At 39.1% G+C, this 23,686-nt stretch overlaps 1 protein-coding gene across 3 annotated transcripts in view; it reads right to left on the bottom strand.

Moving 5' to 3' along the window:
• The window catches only part of CDC20B (cell division cycle 20B), a 120,074-nt gene that overhangs the window by 56,481 nt on the left and 39,907 nt on the right, over positions 1 to 23,686 (bottom strand). Inside the window, exons 8-14 of one of the 3 annotated variants that reach the window (XM_063622649.1) lie at positions 22,107 to 22,223; positions 16,820 to 17,016; positions 15,680 to 15,774; positions 13,261 to 13,486; positions 8,908 to 9,033; positions 8,297 to 8,402; positions 7 to 1,359 (exon numbers count right to left, since the gene is read on the bottom strand). In XM_063622649.1, the coding sequence (XP_063478719.1) occupies positions 1,259 to 1,359; positions 8,297 to 8,402; positions 8,908 to 9,033; positions 13,261 to 13,486; positions 15,680 to 15,774; positions 16,820 to 17,016; positions 22,107 to 22,223 (968 nt within the window). In that variant the 3' untranslated portion in view covers positions 7 to 1,258. Of the gene's footprint in view, positions 1 to 6; positions 1,360 to 8,296; positions 8,403 to 8,907; positions 9,034 to 13,260; positions 13,487 to 15,679; positions 15,775 to 16,819; positions 17,017 to 22,106; positions 22,224 to 23,686 lie in introns of those variants that run through there. The other 2 variants (XR_010116910.1, XM_063622650.1) reach the window with 2 other exon arrangements.

Raw genomic sequence — 23,686 nt, 5'->3', positions numbered from 1 at the left:
ATGATTCAAACAGTAATAAAAGATTTTTTTGAACAGCTATAATAGTATAATAATACCAAATAGATGATACAGGCTAATGCCAAGAACTCAAACCCAGGTAACATCATTTCAAAACACTTCCTGGAGAGGTTAGGACTTGTGTGGGCGTGTAAAGGAAAAGGAGAGAGAAGCAAGAATTCAGATTAGAAGAAAAGCTCCAACAAGGCAAGAAATCACAAGACTTAGCCAAAGTCTTAATATAGGAGATGAATGGGAATTAACATTCAAAAGACAGAACCGCGAACTGATAAAGTTTGAAGGAACCTTAGCAGTGATCAAATCCAAATTCCTATCCTGGCAGATGTTGCAACACGTCCAAGGTTACAGGGTGTATTTATGGCAGAGCCAAGGCAAGAACAGATCTCCTAACTTCAAGTCCTGGGCTCAGGACTCCTGAGGTTGAGGTCAAAGGTGTTTGGTAAGAGGGTGTCCTTGAGAGTTGATGAGCAGGGGACCGAGAGGATTAGCACAGGACTTTTAGATGTTCAACCTAGCAGTGGTGTGGAGTCAAGAGGATCAGTTCTAACACGATTACAGCAGACCGGCTGTCAGGCACACAGGATGTGACTAGGTGAAGCAAAAGAAAAGAGAGCAAAGGGTGAACCGAGGAAGCACAGAGCAGAATAATCAGGAGGTTCCCTGAGTAGGAGTCCAGGATAAGGATGAGACCATTAGGAGGGGAAAGGGATTCCTACAGAACTGATTTTTAGAGAGAGTAATATGCATGCTTAACATACTGCCTAGCATATAGTGAGATTTTAATAAGTGTTTTTCAAGTGAATGAGTTGTGTTTTCAATGTGTTGAGATTGAGCTAAAGACAGGAAAGTATCTCAAAAGGGAACTATCCTGAGGCAATCAGAAATATGAGGTTTGGAGCTGGGGAGAAAAGTCATACGGGAAAGAAGCAGAAACCTTTGCTGTAGATGTTATTCTGAATAAAGTAGTGAAAATGAGTCTCTGGAAAGGGGTAAGAATGGGAGGAAGAAGAGGAGGGGGAGGAAGGGGACAGAAAGAAGAAAGCAGAGAAGAAAAGAAGTCGATCTCTGGGAAGCAGAGCAAGTAAAGCAATCTGCGAAAGAAGAACAGGAGAACAGGCATTCACACCAAGAAGAGTATTTCAACTTGTTTGATACTCATAAAAACCCCATGGAGAAGACACAGCCAACATCATCATCTTCACTTAGAAATAAGGAAACTGAAACCTAGAGGGGCTGGGTACTAGTAGCAATTCCATACAGAGGCTGTCCCATCAGCTGCAGCAGAAAACACCCGGGTCTGGTCTGGACTCAAAGCCAGGTGCAGCACTCTGCCCCTGTGGCCTGGGGGAAGAAGGAAAGACAGCTCATACTCCTCCATGTTACATGGGCTGCTGCTCAGGATTGTAGGCAATGTAAGTTGGGGCCATAAGTCCCATCCCAGGATAAAGGACTTTCCCACACCCACCAGGTTCAGAGCTGCCACCAACTGAGCCATGCTGGGAGACAGCAGTCAGGGCCGACTGGGACAGTTTTCTCCCTCAGTGCTCTTGCCCCTGTATCAGTGTCCTGTGGCTGCCATAACAAATTACCACCCATTGGGTGGCTTAAAACAACAGAAATTGATTCTCACAGTTCTGGAGATGGGAAGTCTGAAATCATGGGGTCACAGGGGCTGTGCTCCCTAGGGAGGCTCTCGAGGGGATTCCGTGCCTTGCAGCTATTGGCAGTCATTGATTTCTGGCCACATCACTCCAGGCTCTGCCTCTGAGACCACGTCTCCTCCTCTTCTGTGTGTCTGTTCTCCTCTGTGTGTCTCTCACAAGGATTCTTGTCATTGGATTTAGGGCCACCTGGATAATCCAGGATGATTTTATTTCAAGATCCTTAATGATATCTCCAAATGCAATATTTCTAAATAGGTCCCATTCTGAGGTTCCAGAGATTTAGCATGGGTATCCTTTAGGAGACCACTTATCAGCCTACCACACCCTTCATGCCCTATACTGTTGTTAGTTCTGTCTTCTCTGATCCACCCATTCCTGCGAATGACAGTGCCATGCTCCTGCCACATACCCCAGCCCTCGCCCAGAAGTATCCCACTGGGCCCCAGGTTTCAATAAACTAATCAGATAAATTGAAGCAGCTTAATGAAAAAGCACCCAAAAAGCTCTCCCACAGAGCATGAATGAGCCGCACTTAGGAAATTCTGGAGACAATACTTCTCCTTCTGTTAAATGATTATTTGCCAAAGAACATTCTATGGCACATAACCCATGGGAGGTTAATAGGTATTAAAAATGAAAAGACTGTTTAATATTCATACTAATTTGGAAGCTTTGAGTTAAGAAAATTCAACATTTCCTTATTTCAGGATTTCTTTATTTTAGGACTACTAGAAGCATTACAAATGTTTTGGAGATGAGGCTATAATAGGCAGTACTTCTCAGACTTGTCTGACCACAGAGTTCTTTTAATTTGAGCATCTCAAGGGACTAGTGCTCCTTGGAAAATGCTTTGCAGTGATGATGAGCATTTTTTCATGTGTTTTTTGGCTGCATAAATGTCTTCTTTTGAGAAGTGTCTGTTCATGTCCTTTGCCCACTTTTTGATGGGGTTGTTTGCTTTTTTCTTGTAAATTTGTTTGAGTTCATTGTAGATTCTGGATATTAGCCCTTTGTCAGATGAGTAGGTTGCAAAAATTTTCTCCCAATCTGTAGGTTGCCTGTTCACTCTGATGGTAGTTTCTTTTGCTGTGCAGAAGCTCTTTAGTTTAATTAGATCTCATTTGTCAATTTTGGCTTTTGTTGCCATTACTTTTGGTGTTTTAGACATGAAGTCCTTGCCCATGCCTATGTCCTGAATGGTATTGCCTAGGTTTTCTTGTAGGGTTTTAATGGTTTTAGGTCTAACACATAAGTCTTGAATCCATCTTGAATTAATTTTTGTATAAGGTATAAGGAAGGGATCTCACACCAGTTAGAATGGCCATCATTAAAAAGTCAGGAAACAACAGGTGCTGGAGAGGATGTGGAGAAATAGGAACACTTTTACACTGTTGGTGGGACTGTAAACTAGTTCAACCACTGTGGAAGTCAGTGTGGCAATTCCTCAGGGATCTAGAACTAGAAATACCATTTGACCCAGCCATCCCATTACTGGGTATATACCCAAAGGACTATAAATCATGCTGCTATAAAGACACATGCACACGTATGTTTATTGCGGCACTATTCACAATAGCAAAGAGTTGGAACCAACCCAAATGTCCAACAACGATAGACTGGATTAAGCAAATGTGGCACATATACACCATGGAATACTATGCAGCCATAAAAAGTGATGAGTTCATGTCCTTTGTAGGGACATGGATGAAACTGGAAAACATCATTCTCAGTAAACTATCACAAGGACAAAAAACCAAACACCACATGTTCTCACTCATAGGTGGGAATTGAACAATGAGAACTCATGGACACAGGAAGGGGAACATCACACTCCGGGGACTGTTGTGGGGTGGGATGAGGGGGGAGGGACAGCATTAGGAGATATACCTAATGCTAAATGACGCGTTAATGGGTGCAGCAAAACAACATGGCACATGGATACATATGTGACAAACCTGCACATTGTGCACATGTACCCTAAAACCTAAAGTATAATAATAAAAAAAAAAAAAAAAAAAGAAAATGCTTTGCAAAATCTGGCCCAATCCAACAGTGACTTTAATGATCAAAACTTTAGGCCAAAATAGGTGATGCTGACTCTATGAAAGGAGCCTGAGGCTAGGCGAATGAGGGAGGAAAGGAGGTCAGATATGATTTTGAGTGCGTAGGTATTTGTGGGCACAGCTGAAATCAAACTAGATGGGTGGTCACTGCTCAAAGGACCAGTACTGCCTACGACTCAATGGAGAGCTGGAATTTCGGAAATGATCACATACTCTGATACAAGGTTCTCAGCAGAAAGGAGTGTGAAAACACTATTCCGCTCCCAAGAGAGACATATTTAAGACACTTATTTTTCTACACACATCACTCCCAACACTCTCCTTTGTGCCTGTGCACATGCGTGCGCATGCACACACACACACGCATACACACATACCACACACACACGCACCAGTAAAGGGTGCCTCCAAGGGGACATGGGATTGGCCCTGGGTGTGTTGTGACATAAAGAAGTTTACATTTATAAAGACAATGCAGGCCCCTTACTTTATAGGTGAGGGAAAAGATTTGGGGATACCAAATGTGTTGCCCAAGGTCACACAGCTAATTAATGACAGAGCCAGAACTAGGATCCAATTCAATGCTGTGACTATTCAGACCACACTCCAAACCCTGACGAAAGAATCTCTTTTTTTATGGAAGACCACTGTCTATTATCTAAAAAATAATAAAACCATATAAACGAAAAGCAACTTGATTTAGTTGTTTTAAAAGGATAAATATAGGAGGCAGACACAGTGGCACACACCTGCAGTCCCAGATACTCAGGAGGGTCACTTGAAGCAAGGTGTTTGAGGCTACAATGCACTGTGATCAAGCTTGTGAATAGCCACTGCACTCCAGCCTGGGCAACATAGCAAGATCCAGCCTCTTAAAAAGAAGAGGATAAATATATAATAGAACATTACTCTAATATTTTTATTTATTTATTTATTTATTTTGAGACAGGGTCTCACTCTGTCACCCAGACTGGAGTGCAGTGTTGCAAACACAGCTCACTGCAGCCTCAACCTCCTGGACTCAAGTGATCCTTCTACCTCAGCCTCTCAAATAGCTGGGACTATAGGAGTGTGCCACCACGTCTGGCTAATTTTTGTAATTTTTCTAGAAATGGAGTCTCACCATGTTGCCCAGGCTGCACTAATGCTTTTAAATTATTAAGAAAGAAAAGTCTATTCAATAAATGTAATAGGTAATAAATATGCCTTCACTCTTTTGTGTTATGATGAAGAGAAAAAGGGAAAAGGAATAACGTTGGGGGGAAATCCCAATCTTTTCTAAAGCATGTACTGAAAACTATCTTGACTTAAAAATTGGAAAGCTACTTCTAGAATTGGTTAGGAAAATGGCATTTGGATTGGATGCAAAGGCATTCTTGAAGTTTTTCTCTCACATCAGTGACAATCTTAATTTACCAGACAGTGGGAAATGTCGTCTTATCTCGGACAAAGGTCCTTTTTAGGGTTTATTTTATCAAGTTCTAAGAATACAGACACTGAAAGCATGAAAATGTTGTCTTCTTTCTGCAACTATAGTCATAAATGAGACCACATATTGATACATGGAATGATGAAACCAGCCAAAAGCCAGATCTCACTCTATAAGCTAAAAAGCTACCTACTCCAACATCATTCTCAGTAAACTATCGCAAGGACAAAAAACCAAACGCCGCATGTTCTCACTCATAGGTGGGAATTGAACAATGAGAACTCATGGACACAGGAAGGGGAACATCACACTCCAGGAACTGTTGTGGGGGGGGAGGGGGGAGGGACAGCATTAAGAGATATACCTAATGCTAAATGACGAGTTAATGGGTGCAGCAAACCAACATGGCACATGGATACATATGTAACAAACCTGCACATTGTGCACATGTACCCTAAAACCTAAAGTATAATAATAATAAAAAAATTACAACTCTTGAGTAGGTGGGAATAATCATAAGTTACCTTTCTTCTGTGGTCAGATGGATGAGGTCTCTTTAACTGAAATTTTCCCCCAAAAAAAAATCATGACTATGGTTAACAGGGTAACGCTTAGTAAAGGTGTGATCAGAATCTAGAATAGTTTTGTTCCAAACTTTGTGACCACAACCCACAGCCAAAACTACATTTTATGTAGCAACCCCTTACATAGGCATGTACGTGTACTACATAACTATAACAAAAGTTTCATAAAATACTATCTAATTTTCCATTTTCCCATCTACACTATTCTATTTTACTTTTTATTGCTGATCTTGGCTCACTACATTCATAATCCAATGGTCATGACCCCCACTTTGAAGACCCTGATCCAGATCTCAATCATCAGGTGTATGTCAAGAGTGCTGTTCTTGACCCACAATGGAAACACAGCCTCACAACGAAAGCCATAAAAATTAAATACCTAGGCCAGGGGACACAGCAGTGCTCCCTCAGTGTGTTCATGGAACAAATACTTCAAGGTGCCCCCCACTACAGATTTCCCAAATGTGTTTGGGAAACAACAAATGCTATCATCTTCTCTTGGTGATGCACAATACACATAATTTATCCAAGCCTTTGGAAGGTCCCTAAGAAAGAAAACACTGGCCAGGCATGGTGGCTCATACCTGTAATCCCAGCACTTTGGGAGGCCGAGGTGGGTGGATCACCTAAGGTCAGGAGTTCGAGACCAGCCTGGCCAACATGGAGAAACCCTGTCTCTACTAAAAATACACAGAAATTAGCCAGGTGTGGTAGTTGGCGCCTGTAGTCCCAGCTACTCGGGAGGCTGAGGCAGGAGAATCGCTTGAACTTGGGAGGCAGAGGTTGCAGTGGGCCGAGATGATGCCACTGAACTTCAGCCTGGGCAACAGAGTGAGATTCTGTCTCAAAAAAAAAAAAAAAAGAAAGAAAAAGAAAAAACCGTTCTAGCTTAACCCCAAATTTCCAAACTTACTGACCACATGGCATGTTTTTGTATTAACAACTTCGTATGCATGTTTTGCATAACTGCTAAACACTTTTGAGAAATACTGTACGTAGAAGAAACTAATGGGTTAGAGATGAAAATGAGTGTCTAAGAGCTCAAAAGTAACCTCATCTCCAACTATAAGCATTTTAAGAGAAAACGTTAAATGCACTCTTGGAAATTCTGTCTAATATTAATGAAAAAATTCACAAGGAGTTAAAACTAAAGTACTTATAGCTTGTAAGGACCAGAGAAACAAGGAAATACACCTGATAAGTACATTCTTTATTCTAAGCATCAGCAAATTGATTTGAATATCCTATCACATGCCCCCACCTAGCTGAAGGCCCAACCTAGCTGCTGGAATTAGTTTTGTAAAGAACCAGATTTTAAGGCTTGATTTACAATACTTCTCTAATCTGAAAAGGTCCAGGGAATTGCATGTCTTTTGATTAAAAATATGAGGATTGACTCATGCTCTTCCTACACTTGCACCTGATCACCAAAATGGCTCTACAAAAGTTGCCTGTATTCTGATCCAGGCCACAGAGTGTGACAGCTGAAGAATACAAAGGTCATTCTGAGGCTGAGGTCCAGTCGGGCTCATCATCAGAGGCAGAAAGTCTATCTGATAAGGCTGTTTCATTATTGCCCATTAACATTCTCAGAATCTCCAAAGAGAGTCATGGTATTATTACCACCTAACATTGTATATATTTGTTTTCTGCATGTCTCCTCTCACAAAAGTGTAGGCTCCCTGAAGGCAAGGATATTGTCTCTCTTGTTCATCTGTGTATCCCCAGCACCCCAAAAAGTACCTCCCACATAATAGATGCTTCATAAATAAATAATCAATAAGTAAATCCCAGGGATTGGCCAGGAGGCCAGGTGAGTGGAGAGAGGAAAAAGATGGGATATACAATCAGAGTTCTACAAGAGATTGGATGCCGGTGCCCTGTTCTTGCATCGACCACCAGTTTTGTCTTTCTGTTTCCCTGGGCTGGGTAGAGGAGATATTCTACTCACCCTTGAGCCCCCTTTAACATTCTAGATTGCACAAAAGGGGATTTAAGGCCCAGAGGACAGGGCCTGGGTCTTGCTCCCCATCATGGGGTCTTTCTCTCAAGAAGTACCCAGTAAAAGTTTGTAGAACTAAGCTGAGAAGAATAGTGGTCTACCTTGAAAGGGCAGATGTTCACAGAGGAAGCTCATGATCATCAGTGGCCTCCTGACACATAATAATGTCTTGCCCTTTCAGATCGCCTTATCTTCCACCCATTCTACACTGCTGGTTTTTCTTCAAAATAAGATGATTTGTGATGCTAACTCGAGTTCACAAGCTGCCCAAGATCACCACTCCATCATTCATATACATATGCAAGGAGGAGATGACTTAATTTAAAGTGATGAACAATCTTAGTCAAATTCAGAAACATTCAACTATACGTTCTCTGAGGTAGGGTGGGTGTAGGACTTTTTCCTCTGACGAAATATGTACTTAGAAAAACCAGAAGGAGAAAATCTTTCATTCAGGGCTTTTCTCCCAAACAACAGCTCACTTTGCTATAGGTGCATGACATTTTGCTCACCCATTTGCTTACCAAAAAACCCACCTGACCTGGACACAGTGGGACAGGTCCACACAGTCACATCATTCTTGGGAGTACCTTGGCCAGTTGCAATCTCCTTTGTCTTAGGTAGCCAGATTAAGGAACAAATCTGTAATAATGATCAAAAATAGATAATTATTGCAATTTCTGACTCCTTATGAATATAGTTAAACTGTTTTTAGGCAGTATGCACTGTCCATGACCCAACCTCCAGTACAGCTGGGGTAGAATGTTAAAGAAATTACAACCATTCTAGGAAAGTTTATCCCAAGGCAACAAAGGACCAAATATACAAATAGGCTTAGGTGCAATAAATGGAAGAATTTAAGTGAACTGTGATCATTGGCCAGGAAGAGCCAGACTACTCTCAAAGTTCATGTTCAAAGCAGTGATGGGAAAGAAAGGAAATGTGAAAAAAAGAAAACACAAATTACATTAACTTTGAACTCACAAATGAAGAGGTTTTTACAATAAAAAGAAACTCTTGAGAACTCAAATTCCTTATGGACTCAATAGAGAAAGAGAGCTTGTTGGGGGCATAGGCTCTGTCATAAACTATTTTCACAAGATTCCAGAAGATCAAAATGAAGATGAAGCCCAGAGGAGATATTAACCTGTGAGTTTGTGCTTGGGGTCTGGATGCTCTTCCCAGCATTTATATCCAAGATGTGTAAGCGTCCATCCTTCATTCCTCCTCCAATGGCAAGGACCCCAGACTGCCAGGGACACCAATCCATGGCCTTTAAGGTTTCACATAATAGCACAGACAGGTCAGCTTCAAAGAAGGTGCACTCATGAATGTGATGCACTTAGGTAAGCAGCAAGTCCCCAGGTCTGCACCTGTCACAGCTGTCCTGGGCCTGCTATCTAAAGGCAGGAGCAAATGCACCCTCCAGAGATTACTCCTCAGGGACTAGCAGTCACTTCTGGAAGGGAAGGTACCTAATACAACTCAAATGATGATAACAGTTGCGGATTTTTTAACATAGACTATGCAATAACAGTTGAAAAACTACATGCAATACATCCCATGGGGCAAAAATCTGCTGCTGGAGTAATTTACATGTGCCCTTGCAAATTGGCTCTGAAAATGCAGGCTTTCTCTGATTTGTCTACCTGTGTCCTTATGTTCTAGGTAGTGGTCAGATAAGAGAAAAGAGAACTATATGTTATTGCTCACAACTCAACAGTCTCAAGCACTTCAAATCTTAAGGCAGTTCAGAAAATAAAATTGCCTTCTATTTATTTATAATTATAGTTAATTCTAAAAAATAGGATTTAATATCACATATTTATATCGATAATTGAAATTACTAATAATAATCACTTTAAAGGACATTTTAACAAATACTACAGTTATATGTATCTGTGTATCCTTATCAATCATCTTGGTAACTACCTTCATTTTTGCATCTTCTTTTCTACACATAAAAATATTTCATAAAGTAGCAAACATAGTGTTTATACTATTTGATTTTTTCTGTTATTTTCACCTATCATATAAAGAGTTTTCCATGTTTTAATATACTTTTCACAATTATAATTTTTAACAATCCCATAATATTCCATCATGTTATTGTATCCTGATTAATTTTTGTTCTGCTTATGCTGGATCTGTTTTGGTTTTTTGTTGTATTGTGGTTTGATTTGTATTGGGTTGGGTTGATTTTTTTTGGAAAGGAGTATTTTTTTTGTTTTTGTGCATGTGTTTTATTTGTTGTTTGCTCTCGTAAAGTACACTGTAATGAATATATTCCACATGTCTTTTTTTTCTGACAAATTTTTAAGTAAATTCCAAGGTTCAAAAGAGTTGACATAAAGTTTTCCAAGCAGTTATAACTTTTTACAGCACCAGCATCCAATGAATATACTAATTTCACCCTGGCTAAAGGTTATATGAAGTTAAAAATGTTATTTTACATCTAGTGAAATTAAAATAATTATAAAACAGATTATAAGGGTAATTTATTTTCTTCTTAGCAAGAATGAACCTTTTTCTGTGTATTTATGTTCCTCTAGCACTTCCCACCATGTGAATTTTTTGCCATTTAAGCACCTACATCTTAATGCTTTTCTTACAAGTTTGAGTCCATTTTTTGAAAACACACATCTGAATACACAATAGTTCCTCTCATTCTTCATTTAACCAACTTGCTAAATTTACCAAAGTTCTCCACTCCTTCTGTAAAAGATATTTACTCCTACTCATAGCATGCTAATCTTCTGCTCTCTAGAATTCTCCACACTTCTGCTCCCACTAATTAAGCTGTAGGTTTATAGAGCCCACTGTGTTTTGCCAAACCTGTTTATGACAGGTGAACTTGTTATTATAACTGTGATTTCATCAAATTACATGTAAATGTTTAATTAAATCACCTACTTTATTTGGACTAAAGATGATTGTTACTTCTATGAACTAAATTAAACAATTTGGAAGCTTTTTTTTTTTTTAAGACACAGTCTCACCCTGTTGCCCAGGATGGAGTGCATGCAGTGTTACCACAGGGGTCACTGAAGCCTCGATCTCCCTGGGGCTCAAGTGATCCACCTACCTCAGCCTCCCAAAGTGCTGGGATTACAGGCATGAGCCACTGCACCTGGCCTCACTCTATTTTAAAGATTCTGTGGCAGATTGTATTTTCCAAAGATAGCTACAACACTATCTTTCATCCAACAAGTCCTTCTAAGCCTTGCCCATTCCCTCCATCAATAGGTACAATCTAATTCCTCTACCTTTGAATCTGGGAGGACTTGTGACTAACCTGGAACCAATAAATGTGACAAAAGTGACACTGCATGAATTACAAAATTGGGTTATATTAATAAAAGGTGTTACCGCTTTCACCTTGCTCTCTGAAGCACTGGACCTATTGCCCTGGAGCACAAACTCCAACTGGCTTGAGGCAACCATGTTGTGAGGAAACCCAAATCAGCCCACACAACATGAAGATGCTCTGGAATTACAAGAAGGAGCATGCGCAGCCAGCCGGCAAACAACTGGTCCAGCCCCCCACACTTTTAGCTTCCAATGCAACCTCATGAGTGATTCTGAGCCAGAACTGCTCAGATGACATTTTCCCAGAATCCTTACCCAGGAAACCATAAAAGATAATGAAATGATTATTGTTTTAAGCCACTAAGTTTTTGAGTAATTTGTTGCACAGCAACAGATAACCAGACAGATACTATAAATAGAAACCTTGAACAATGAAATATGGTTATAGTTCATACAAGAAAGACAATGATGAATTCTTATCAGCCTACCTACACTCAAAGTAAAGGCCTTGGTCTCATATGGTGAATTAATGTACAGTTTAATAAATCTGGTGAATGTAATGTTTTCAGTCAAAATAAAATATCTACAATATATATCATAAGTTAAAGTTTCCTGCTTTAATTGTCTTTTTCAAATAACCATTCTCCACCTCTGATTAGGCTGGAGAAGAGGGCTATTTCACAGAACACCAAATTTTGCAATTTCAAGAGGCTCAGAAACTCCCCTGAGCCCATGGACCCCAGTTTTACCATATGATGGATAACAATTTTTTATATTTATTAATAATCATTTTCTTAAATACCCTACACTTCCAGATAGCTTTTATAACAAATATTTTGGCAAAACTAGAAGCTACACCATGAGAGGAATCACGCAGATGTCAACCTGCAAAGTCTACTCCTGCTCCACCAGTTGGTTAGCTGTTGACTGAAGAGACATGACTGGTGACTGTTCAGTGATTCCCCAGGTGCTGACTCCCAGGAGGCTTGGCTTTCTCTGGTTTCCGGAGACTTAGTGAAAAGGACTCCCATTTAGTAGTTTAGTGCATCAGATTTTTGACAAGGCATTTAAAAATGTAACTTGTCTTGTTTGGCTTGGGTTTTCAACTATTTTTTTGTTTGGTTTTGTATGTTGTTTTCAGACAGAATATTTTACATATATTTTGCCTACTTTTTTTCAAGTCATGAATACTGGGAATTTGGACCGATCATCATTCTCAATATCCTGTAGACATGAAAAACCACAAGCCAGGAATATTGGGCCAGCACAATGTAGTGGCAGCAGTCACTATATATTTCATCCTATATTAGGAAGGCCTGTAATAACTTTTAAATCCTCTTGTAATAAATTTGCTTACTGTTAATAAGGTAGAATCATTTCTTTGCTCTGTGAGTGACATATATTCTGGCACTATGTTGAGGTCAAGACATACATCTGTGTCACCAAGTCCTCAAGAAGGAAAGTATGGATTTTTTTTACTAGAAATAAGAATTTAAAAGTCAGAGAAATAAATAATTATGCAGAACATGGTGGAGCATTGATCTAACTCCACAGCACCCTACCATCTTCTGACAGTGGGTCTCCTTTCTTACGTGTGAGCTTGTGACCCAGGCCTGTCAGTGTGCCCATCTCTCTGGCCACAATTATTAACTGAGAGATGACAATGTGACCAAAGGCAGATTAGAGTCCTCCCTGGCACATTTCCACCAGAGTTATAAGGAAAGATGGCTTCTTATCCAGCGCCCATCTGGAAGAATCTGAATCTGAATCTGAAGCTGCCAAGAGCCATCTTGCCCAGAAAATGAAGTCTGAAGGAAGAATGAAACCAGAGATATGCAGAGCCAAGAGCTAAAAAGATGGGCCCAAATGACATTACTCAAAGCCTTAGATCCAGCTGATATTTAAAACCAGCTGTAAGTACCCAGGACTCCACAGTTACATGAAAAAAATAGATTTACTTTTATGCTTAAGCTTAAGTTTGACTTTGGTTTCAGTCACCTACAACTAAAAGATCTGACCAGTGGAAAGTATAAATAGGGTTGTCTTTCAGGAGAGTGATTACAAACTCCAAAGCAAATTCTAGAGAAAGAAAAATCTCAAAATATTGGCTTAATGATTTTCTTCTTATATGTGAAGGATACCCAGTGGCCTCTGAGAAACAGGAAACCTAGAAATCTATTGGGTTTCTTACCTTGACTGCTGTAGCCTGGGGTATGACTTTCAGCGGCTGGCTCTGTGCACTGGCACCTGGATCGTGGGGCCATATTGTCAGCAGTCCATCACTGCAGCCGCTGGAAAGCAGCCTGCCATCCGGTGACCACTTCAGAGCACACACAGCTTGCTTGTGGTGAAGTGTTCCAACATGATGCTGGGCTACCCGAACATCGTGATGATAAACACGCCCCAGTCTTGACCCACTGCAAGTTTACGTAACAAAAAAATTAAGCCCTGTTGCTACATAAACATTTGAAAACATGGAGGAAAGCATAGTTCAAAGTAAAACTTCTGAAAGACCCCTAGGACAGATTCAAAACACAGGTGGAGATTCCTTGGGTTAATAAGGATGGAGTGTTCTGCCTGGAGGATTCTTTTCACAAGTGAAATTGATTTGTCTGGCAGAGTTTGAAGTCTAGATTTAAAAATATCCTTTGATAGATGTTTCTAATGACTTTAATCTGATGTAGGCAGCGATGGAAAAATAAGCTGAGAAGATTACCAGATTTTCCCAAATAGTAGTTTATATACGGGACCTAGGAAATATTAATACTTTTCTGCAACTTTGAATATTTCAGATTATCTCAATTAAATGGTTTCAGTATATATTTATAGTAAAATGTTAGACATAGAAAAAGGAAATAAATTTCTAACAGGTAGATTCCTATTAACCTATAGATCCATTCTTAGTTTTGCTAAAGGTACTAATATGTAAAAGAAGTTTAAAACCAATTGAATGTCACAGCAAACTGCAATATAATGTCTCCATTCATGCTCAGTGGTGTGAATCTAAACAACTAAAGATCACATCACTTTTTCAAAGATAATGAACTCTTTCTGGATTAATTTAATTTTCTCTAAGGAGTAAGTAAATGATGTTCCACAATTATTTCAGACATTTCTCAAAGTCCAGTGTCACACTGTTTAAAACTATGCAATGCTGAACAGCATTGTGATTAACAATATGGGTTCTGGAGCCAGACCAGCTGGGTTATTCCAACTCTGTCACTTACTATCCATGTGACTTCAGGCTAGTGTCTTAGTTTACTCATTTGAAAAAACAAAATTGAGGGTAAGAGACCACCTTATCACGTTACTGCAGTGATTAAAATGAAATTACACACATAAAAAGTATAGCACAGTGCCTGGCACAGAGTAGTCTGAAAATGTTAGCTGCTATTATTATAAGAAAGGATCTGTTCATTTTCCTCGTGGATAATAAAACTAAACTTTAACAATGCAGATTAGAAAAGGAGCTTGAGTACATAATTGACTGCAATAACTAAGTTGTTTTAAGTCTGGCCAAAAACAAGATATTCAAGTCTCAAGTTTACATCAAATTACTTAAATACATTTTAAAAGTCTTTGGGATGGCCAGGCACGGTGGCTCACACCTGTAATCCCTGCACTTTGGCAGGCCAAGGCAGGCGGATCACAAGGTCAGCAGTTCGAGACCATCCTGGCCACCATAGTGAAACCCCCATCTCTACTAAAAATACAAAAATTACCCAGGCATGGTGGTGGGCGCCTGTAATCCCAGCTACTCAGGAGGCGGAGGTTGCAGTGAGCCGAGATCATGCCACTGAACTCCAGCCTAGGTGACACAGCGAGATTCCATCTCAAAAAAAAAAAAAAAAAGTCTTTGGGATTTATCTAACTTAAGTCTACCTTAACCTTAAGAACTACAATATGAAAATGAATGGCTATGGTTAAAAGCAATATATATTTAAACCAGTTATGTGGCTCATAGGAAAGTCACTTAATTTTTCTGGTTAAAAAGAAGCAGTTAAACTAAATCACTAGTTCTCAAAGGGATGTATCATCAGCATCACTTGGGAAATGAGAAATGCCAATCATCAGCCCCTCAAGACCTAATGAACCTGAACCCCCTCAAGTGAAGCCAGCAATCTGCGTTTTGAGAGTGCTCCAGGTGATTCTGATGCATGTTCAAGTTTGAGAACTACTGAACAGGATAATCTGTAAGGTTCCTTCTGCTCTAATTTCTGTGGGTCTATGAATTGGAAATGTGCCCCAGAGAGCTTAACGTATCCCATAGTATAGATACTGATAGCAATAAATACTTGATTTCAGCAAAATATCCCTTTAGTACCTATTACTTAGCACAGAGAAACCTTTTGCTTGAAGGGAGTTTCACATTTTACCTGAACAATTTAGTGAATCCCATGCAGAAGGCACACATGGTACATGTGGCCACCAAGACACTTACATCACCAGCAGATCTGAATATCTGAGAGGGTGGGATCATACCTGATATTAAGTCCAATGGCCTATTTTATTTTTGATTGGTTTAGGTTTTGAATATTATAATTGTTTACTCAGGCCCCATCATCAATTGTTAATACAAACATAACTGTCTCCAACAAGACGCTTCTTACCTGCTGAGGATAAAGTGATTCCAGCTCAGAGCTCCAACTACTGACAAATGACCAAGCATATTTCTCAGCCGCTGTTTAGTTACCACATCCCATAACTGAAAAAATGAACAAGGAGAGTTATGTAGCATTGGAGTTTTCACAGCCCATTATCTTCTCAAAGGCCTGAGAGCCAATTACTGTTGATATTGTTAGTTTTTGTACTAAGTGAAAACCCAGCACCTCTAGCCAGCAGTTCTCAATTCTGACTGTGTATTAGAATCAGCTGGGGAGTCTATAACACTATAGATGCTGATTTAGTTGGTAGAGTAGAGCCTGGGGATATGTGGCAGTTGTTTTAAAGCTTCCCAGGTGAATTCACTGTGCAGCCAAGGGTTGAGAATTATTACCACATTTCTAGTTCCTTCTAAATTGTGAGAATTCCAAATCTGGAAATCTACCCACAGTTACCAACAAATGTATTAATAAGATGTGGGTACCCGGACACTTCCTAGAATCAGTAATTCCACTTACTGCTAAGCTACACATAATATTCTGATCCACATGGGGCATGACAACTTTGGTGTAAGAAGAAATCATGACATAGACTTCACAGCATTCATTATCACTGCAGAGATGAGAAAGCAGTGAGAGAGCTATCTGTGGCCCTCCTAAATCATTTGCACATGAGTGATATTGTTTATTCTATTGGTAATAAACAATAATAATGAGAAATTAGATTTATGGAAATTTGATAAATCCCTATCTCAAGGAGCCTATCAGAAAAAAAAAATTTACTCATTTTCTATAACTGTACTCCTAATCACGGCTTCAGGTGAAAAGGAGAACTGAAAGTATCTTCCTCTCTCCAAAGCTCCAAAAGTGGAGATTATACAAGCCCAACTTTAGTTTCAGAGAAAATATATTTTTAAATATGACAGAAAGATTGTAGTGGAAACTAACCAGAGTATCCTTAAGTTTTCATTAGAAACCATTCAGTAAAAAAAAAAAAAAAAAAAAAGCAGAATGTCATCTCCTTTTATTCCCCATACTTCAAGAGCCACACCTAGTTCCTCTATTTTACACTAACTTGTTATTAAAAGTCAATTACAGTGTAATAATACACAGAGAACATGATGAGAAAAAAAAAAAACTGGCCAGTACTTGCACTTCTCCCTCGCTGGTGCCAACCGCCAGGCAAGTTCCCTCTTTTATCCAGGACACAGAAGATATATAGTTACAAGTGAGACTTAAGTCTATATTTTCAATCCCATTGCGGTTCTCCCGATTCCAGATGTATACAGCAGAGCCCAGGGCTATGGCAACAAGATTCTGAAAACTCCAGTCTAGGATATTCAGATCTATAAGAAAAGCACTTCAAATTAGTATAATTATACAGCCAAATGAAAACATGTTCAAATAAACAACTTTATAGGTAGGGGGAAAAGACTAATACCGTCCCCATGGTTAGCTGGAAAACGGAAACATGGAACCAAGAAAATCCTTAAAAGTTCAAAAATGAAAACTGGAATAGAATCTGGTGTCAACACTCACAGTCTAATAAGCAATAATGCTTATTATTTACACTGAAATATGCTTATTTAGAGCCAATTAAAGAACTTGGCAGATTCATCTACCATTATTAGTACATGTAGACTTTGTTTAACAGATCAGTAAAAATTAAAAGCACATAATTCTTATGGAGACACCCTTGGACCTAGGATATCTATATGGGAGATGCCACCATCATTTCTACCCAAAAACACCACCCAGCTAGAAGAGGCGGTGGTTCATGTATGATACCTACACGTTCTCAACAGTATTCTATAGCTTATACTAATAAGAAATCTTTGACTGCTAAAAGAAAACATATTTGTATGACCATTTATTAAAATATATCCTATCTTATTTCTTATCAGTCAGAAACTCCTGACTGACACGTATCAGTATAAAACTAAGTAGCACACCAGTTCCCCTACAGTAGTTAAAACCCCTACAATACATTCCCTCCCCATGATAAATATGAACTCTAAATGAAATATAAAAAACAAACACCTGGAGACCCTGGAAAGTAAGGAAAAGCAGTAAACTAAGTAAGGGAGTCAAAATTTGGAGAAGCCAGCTGGCCGGGGGGTGAGTTTCCCACTTTTCATCTTTCACACCTTTGCCCGGAGGACAGACCCCAGTCATGGAGTGCCAGCGAAGACTCTGACAAAAAGGCCACCATCTTTCTTGTCAGAGAAACCATAGAAAAGAGCCTGAGGCATAGAACTGATACCAGTATGAGGGGAAAGTCCTAGACATGGGAAAGCCAAAAGAAAGAGATCCTCTGAGTGTGAGTATATTAATTCACACACATCTCAGCCTTACCGCTAAATCATCTACATGCAGAAAAGACTCAAATCAGCTTAGCAAAGGCTTTAAGAAATGAACTGAGATTTGAAACATCCATACAAGTCTCAGCCTAGGCTCTGATCCACATATATGAGATACAGACCCAAACCAGCATGGTCAAAGTCTAAGAAACTGATCTAAGATTTGAAACACCACCCACAAGTGGCAAGACAAAATTTAAAATGTGAACCTAACTAGAACAAAAACATCAACCAGAACAAAACATCAACATTCTCCACAGGACCCAGTGACTATAACATAACATCTACAATATCCAGACACAATTCAAAATTACTGGATAAATGTAAAGACAAAACATAACCAATAGATGAAAACTCCAAGGTGACCTAGGTAGCATTGGAGTTTTCACAGCCCATTGTCTTCTCAAAGGCCTGAGAGCCAATTACTGTTGATATTGTTAGTTTTTGTACTAAGTGAAAACCCAGCACCTCTAGCCAGCAGTTCTCAATTCTGACTGTGTATTAGGATCAGCTAGGGAGTCTATAACACTATGGATGCTCATTTAGTTGGTAGAGTAGAGCCTGGGGATATATGGCAGTTGTTTTAAAGCTCCCCAGGTGAATTCACTGTGCAGCCAAGGGTTGAGAATTATTACCACATTTCTAGCTCCTTCTAAATTGTGAGAATTCCAAATCTGGAAATCTACCCACAGTTAGATTAGAAATTATCAAAGACTTTAAAGCAGCCATTATATTCTCCATGAAGTGAAGAAAAACACACATGAAATGAATGAAAATTCATATGAATCTTTATACGAAGCTTTAACAGATAAACAGAAAAATCAAAAGCATTTTCTAAGTAAAGAAAATAGAAACCATAAAACAAAGCTCTAAAATGGAAATCAAATATACAAAAACCATAAAATACAAACTTTAAAATGGAAAAATATCTGAAAAATTCCTTGGACATGCTGAATAGCAGGATAGAGGTGATAGAAGAAAGAGTAAACTTGAATATAGATAACAGAAATTATTCAATCTAAAGAATGTGGAGAAAAAATTTGTTAAAAAATGAAGCCTCAGTGAATTGTGGAATAATATCCAAAAATCTAACATATGTGTAAGCAGAGCCAGGTCTTAGAAGCAAGATAACAAGATGACCATGGGGTTCTCACCAGATACCATGCAGGCCACAGTCAATGGAACAACATCTTTTAAATGCTGGGGGTAGGGAGTAGTGGTGGATCTTTCAACCCAGAATTCTACATCCAGCAAAAATCTCATAAACCGGAAGATGGAAAATCTAACAGAAGTCTGTGCCAACAGACCTGATCTGCAAGAACTGCTAAAGGAAGCTCTTCAGGCTAAAGGGACATTATATGAAAGAGAAACTTGGATCTTCAGAAATGAAGGAGAACACTGAAATTGGTAAATATTTAGGTAAACATAAGAGCCATTTTTTCCTCTTAAGCTATTTAAATACTTTTTAAATTTTAAAACGTTTACAATTGGATGGTTTTCAGTGTATGTAAATATAAAATGCATGACAGGCCAGACACAGTGGCTCACACCTATAATCCCAGCACTTTGGGAGGCCAAGGTGGGAGGATCACTTGAGCCCAAGGAGTTCAAGACTAGCCTGGGGAGTAAAGTAAGAGCCCATCTCTACAAAAAATCAGAAAATTACCTGGGCATGGTGGTATGTGCCTGTGGTCCCAGCTACTTTGGAGGCTAAGGCAGAAGGATCACTTGAGCCCAGGAGGTAGAGGCTACAGTAAGCCTCTACAGCCTCCAGCCTGAACCACTGCACTCCAGTCTGGGTGAGAGAGTGAAACCCCCCCTCAAAAAACAGTAACAAACAAACACATGACAACTACAGTAACCTAAAAAGCAGTGGGGAGTTTGAGAGACCTATGTGATTGCAAGATGTTTATATATTGTGTGAAGTGTACAATAGTAACTCTATATAGACTAAGAAAGTTTAAATTACATTGTAATCCCTAGAACAATGACGACAAAACACAATACAAAGAGATATAGCCAAAAAGCTAAGATCAATTAAAATAGAACAGAAGTAAAAAAAGAAAAGATGTCCAAGGAATAGGCCTTGGGTTCTTCAACATTTAGTGGTCAGGGAAATGGAAGAGAAACACAAATCAGCAAAAAAGGATGAGAAAGAGTGAACAAAAAGACACTCTTGGACAAAACCCAAAAGAGTGGGATATCAAGAAGGAGGGATTGATCAGCTGTCTCAAATATAGTTGTTAGGGTTCAGTATGAAGTCTAAGAAGTAACTGTTGGATTTAACAATGAGGAGTTCTTTGGTAATGTTTGCAAGAGTAGTTTCAATTGAATGATGAAACTTAAAACTTGACTAGAGTGGATTTGAGACAATATGGGGAGAGAAATAGAAAATTATAAGTATAAAGATCTTTCGAAAGTTTTACTGTCAAAGGAGGAAAGAAAGAGGGCTGTGCGTCTGGGCATGGTGGCTCATGCCTGTAATCCCAGCACTTTGGGAGGCCAAGGCAGGCGGATCACTTGAGGTCAGGAGTTCAAGACCAGCCTGGCCAATATGGTGAAACCCCCTCTCTACTAAAAATACAAAAATTAGCCAGGCATGGTGGCACATGCCTGTAGCTACACGCCCAGCTACTCAAAAGGCTGAGGCACGAGAATCGCTTAAAACCAGGAGGCAGAGGCTGCAGAGAGCCACTGCACTCCAGCCTGGGTGACAAAGCAAGACTCTGTTTCAAAAAAAAAAGAAAGAAAAAAAAAGGGCTGTGGCTTAAAGGAAAAATGGGAACAAAAGTTGTTACTTTTTAATATGAGTATAACGGTTTTTTAACATTTTTTGAAAATGCATCCTTCTTAGTTGGTCATGACAATACATTCTCTTGGAGAAGGAGCTGAAGGAATAGGGAGATAGAGAACTGTTCCCTTTACGGATTTTGCTTTTTCCAGCTCATGCCTCTTTGTAGATATTCCATGGAGCCCAGGCCCCTTCCCTCTGCTCCTCTCTCCCTCACCTAGGGAGCTTACACTGGCTCCTGGCTTCAATCATAATCATCTGACCAATGGGCTAGTCCATCCTCTTTCAACTACCAGCATTCGTTTCAAATAATCTGCCAAGCTTCTTCTATGTCTGATTGTCTCCTTTAAAATAATATTCAAGCATAGTCTTTCCTCTCCAAATCACCTCCTCTGCCAATCTGTCTTCTCAGTGATACCAACCTTCTCCTGCTTCAAAAACTTTGAATAATCATGAATTCATTTCTCATCCCATTTCTTTTCTTCACAGAGGAAAAATAAGCCTTTACTCTTTGGCAGCTCTTTCCTACTAAGTGCATTCTGCATACTCTGCCATGAATTTTCCTTTGATGTTTCTCTTAATCAACAACTCCCAAAACAAATCTAAATTTCTGAATTTGAATTTTTCTCCATAATCTGTACCCACCTATTCACCAGTCCCCAATGTATTTTCTTCATTGCCATTAAATATCATTAATTACCAACATCCTGCCTTCTTCATGCTGTTAACAATACCAAAAATGGTCCTTCTCCTCTATACCTTTCCAAGTTCTAACAATCTTTCAAGACCCAGCTTAAGTATAAATATCTCCACAATGTCTTTCTGGACAACACCGAAGCTCACTAAGCTCCTTCTAGTCTTTATAGCTCCTTATATCCCATGATTTATTATTTATAATCTACCTGGGCATATGGTATCAGTTCCATGTCACTTAGTCCTGTCCTCCAAACTAGATTACAAGCTGGGCACATAACAAGTAGACTCAATGCAGTTGTTTGACTGATTCAATTTACATACAATATATATACATATACATATACATAAATGTATATACAATATACATAAAATGTATATTTCCCACACCATGCCAATATTAACAATACCCATCCCTGAATATGAAAGTTGCACCAGGAAAAGCTAAGTATATTAGCCATATTTGGATGTTACACTATTTGGATATGAGGCATAAAGTCCATCTGGTTTAATCAAATTTCAAGTTTATACCAGAGCACAGGATGCATTTTGTCATTTCAACTTTTAATTCCCAATCTAAATGATAACTTACAGTAGTCATTTCGAAGACCAGTAAGGTGAATCTTCACCTCTGGTTGGATTATGGAATCGTTTATATCACCGGACCTTTTAAGATGGAAGGATTCATCTCTGACTCCATCTTTGCAGCCTACAAGAAACAAACACTTCTACACAGCTCTATGATCCTGAAAATATAATATTTATTCTTGTGGATATTAAGAAATAACATTAAGTGGAAAAGCTTAATTAAGTGGAAAATAAGTAGTCATCATGATAAAACTACAGTACAACGAGCCAGGGAGGGAAGGAAATGAAGAGCACTTCAGTATTAATTTAAACAAGATTAAAATTTTTTTCAATGACACTTTCTACTAAAAAGCACATGCATACAGACCTGAATGTAGAAGATAGATTTTGTGAGGAGTACACAGAGATACTACATCATGCTTTGAATATTTATTCTGTTATTTGGGATTTTAAAACCAAAGTGAATTTTGCTTTTCCACACCGAGACTTACCTGGTACATCTATGCCCTACTCTGAGACTTCATCAATAAATATTTATTGATTCATTGATTTTAGCTCTTTCTCTCAATATTTCAGTATCGGAGCACACAGACTTACTACTTTTGGTTAATTTTACCCATGACTATCTAAGGTCAGTATTCTATCTTTTGTTCAGTTCTCATCAAAAGACCATACTAAGTTCAAACCACAGGCCGCTATCTTTTCATCTCCGACCACTCAGCTTGTGATCAAACTGAGAATGATAAAATCAAAAGAAACCAAGACCACCCAGGTGACTTGTGGTGTCTATGACCAGATGGCTTCTGATAAAAGCATGAGAGCTTCACAATGCTACACCAAGAAACCAACTTGTTACTCATAAATTCCTGCTTCCGTGTTACCTATGAAAACCTGTAGTTGAGGGCAAAACTGCAAGATTACTAAAAATACTTAGGCTTGCTGATAAAGTATCAATAAGGTTAAAAAAAAATCAATACCCAAAGAATGAACAAAAAAACTCCTGGGGCTGGGCACAGTGGCTGACGCCTGTAATCCCAGCACTTTAGGAGTGGGGGCAGGCAGATTGCCTGAGCCCAGGAGTTTGAGACCCAGCTGGGCAACACGGCGAAACCCTGTCTCTACAAAAAATACAGAAATTAGCCAGGCATGCTGGTACATGCCTGTAGTCCCAGCTACTTGGGTGGCTTAGGTGGGAGAATCGCTTGAGCCAGGAGGTAGCTGCAGCTACCATGGCTGCACCACTCCACATCAGCCTGGGCAACAGAGTGAGGCTCTGTCTCTAAAAAAAATAAAAAATAAGACATGAAGAAACCTTAAATGCATATTACTAAGTGAAAGAAGACAATCTGAAAAAACTAAATATTGTATGATTCCAACTATATGACATTCTGGAAAAGGAAAAACTATAGATACAGTAAAAAGGTTTCTATGGGAAGGGGAGAGACAGATGAATAGACAAAGCAGTGAGCATTTTTAGGGAAATGAAACTATTCTGTATACTATAACAGTGATACATGTCATTATACATTGGTCAAACCCATAGAATACATAACATCAAGAATGAACTCTAACGTAAACTATGGA

Source organism: Symphalangus syndactylus, chromosome 18, assembly GCF_028878055.3.
Source record: "Symphalangus syndactylus isolate Jambi chromosome 18, NHGRI_mSymSyn1-v2.1_pri, whole genome shotgun sequence".
In the NCBI taxonomy this organism is placed as follows: Eukaryota; Metazoa; Chordata; class Mammalia; order Primates; family Hylobatidae; genus Symphalangus; species Symphalangus syndactylus.
This window is presented reverse-complemented; position numbering and strand designations above follow the sequence as displayed.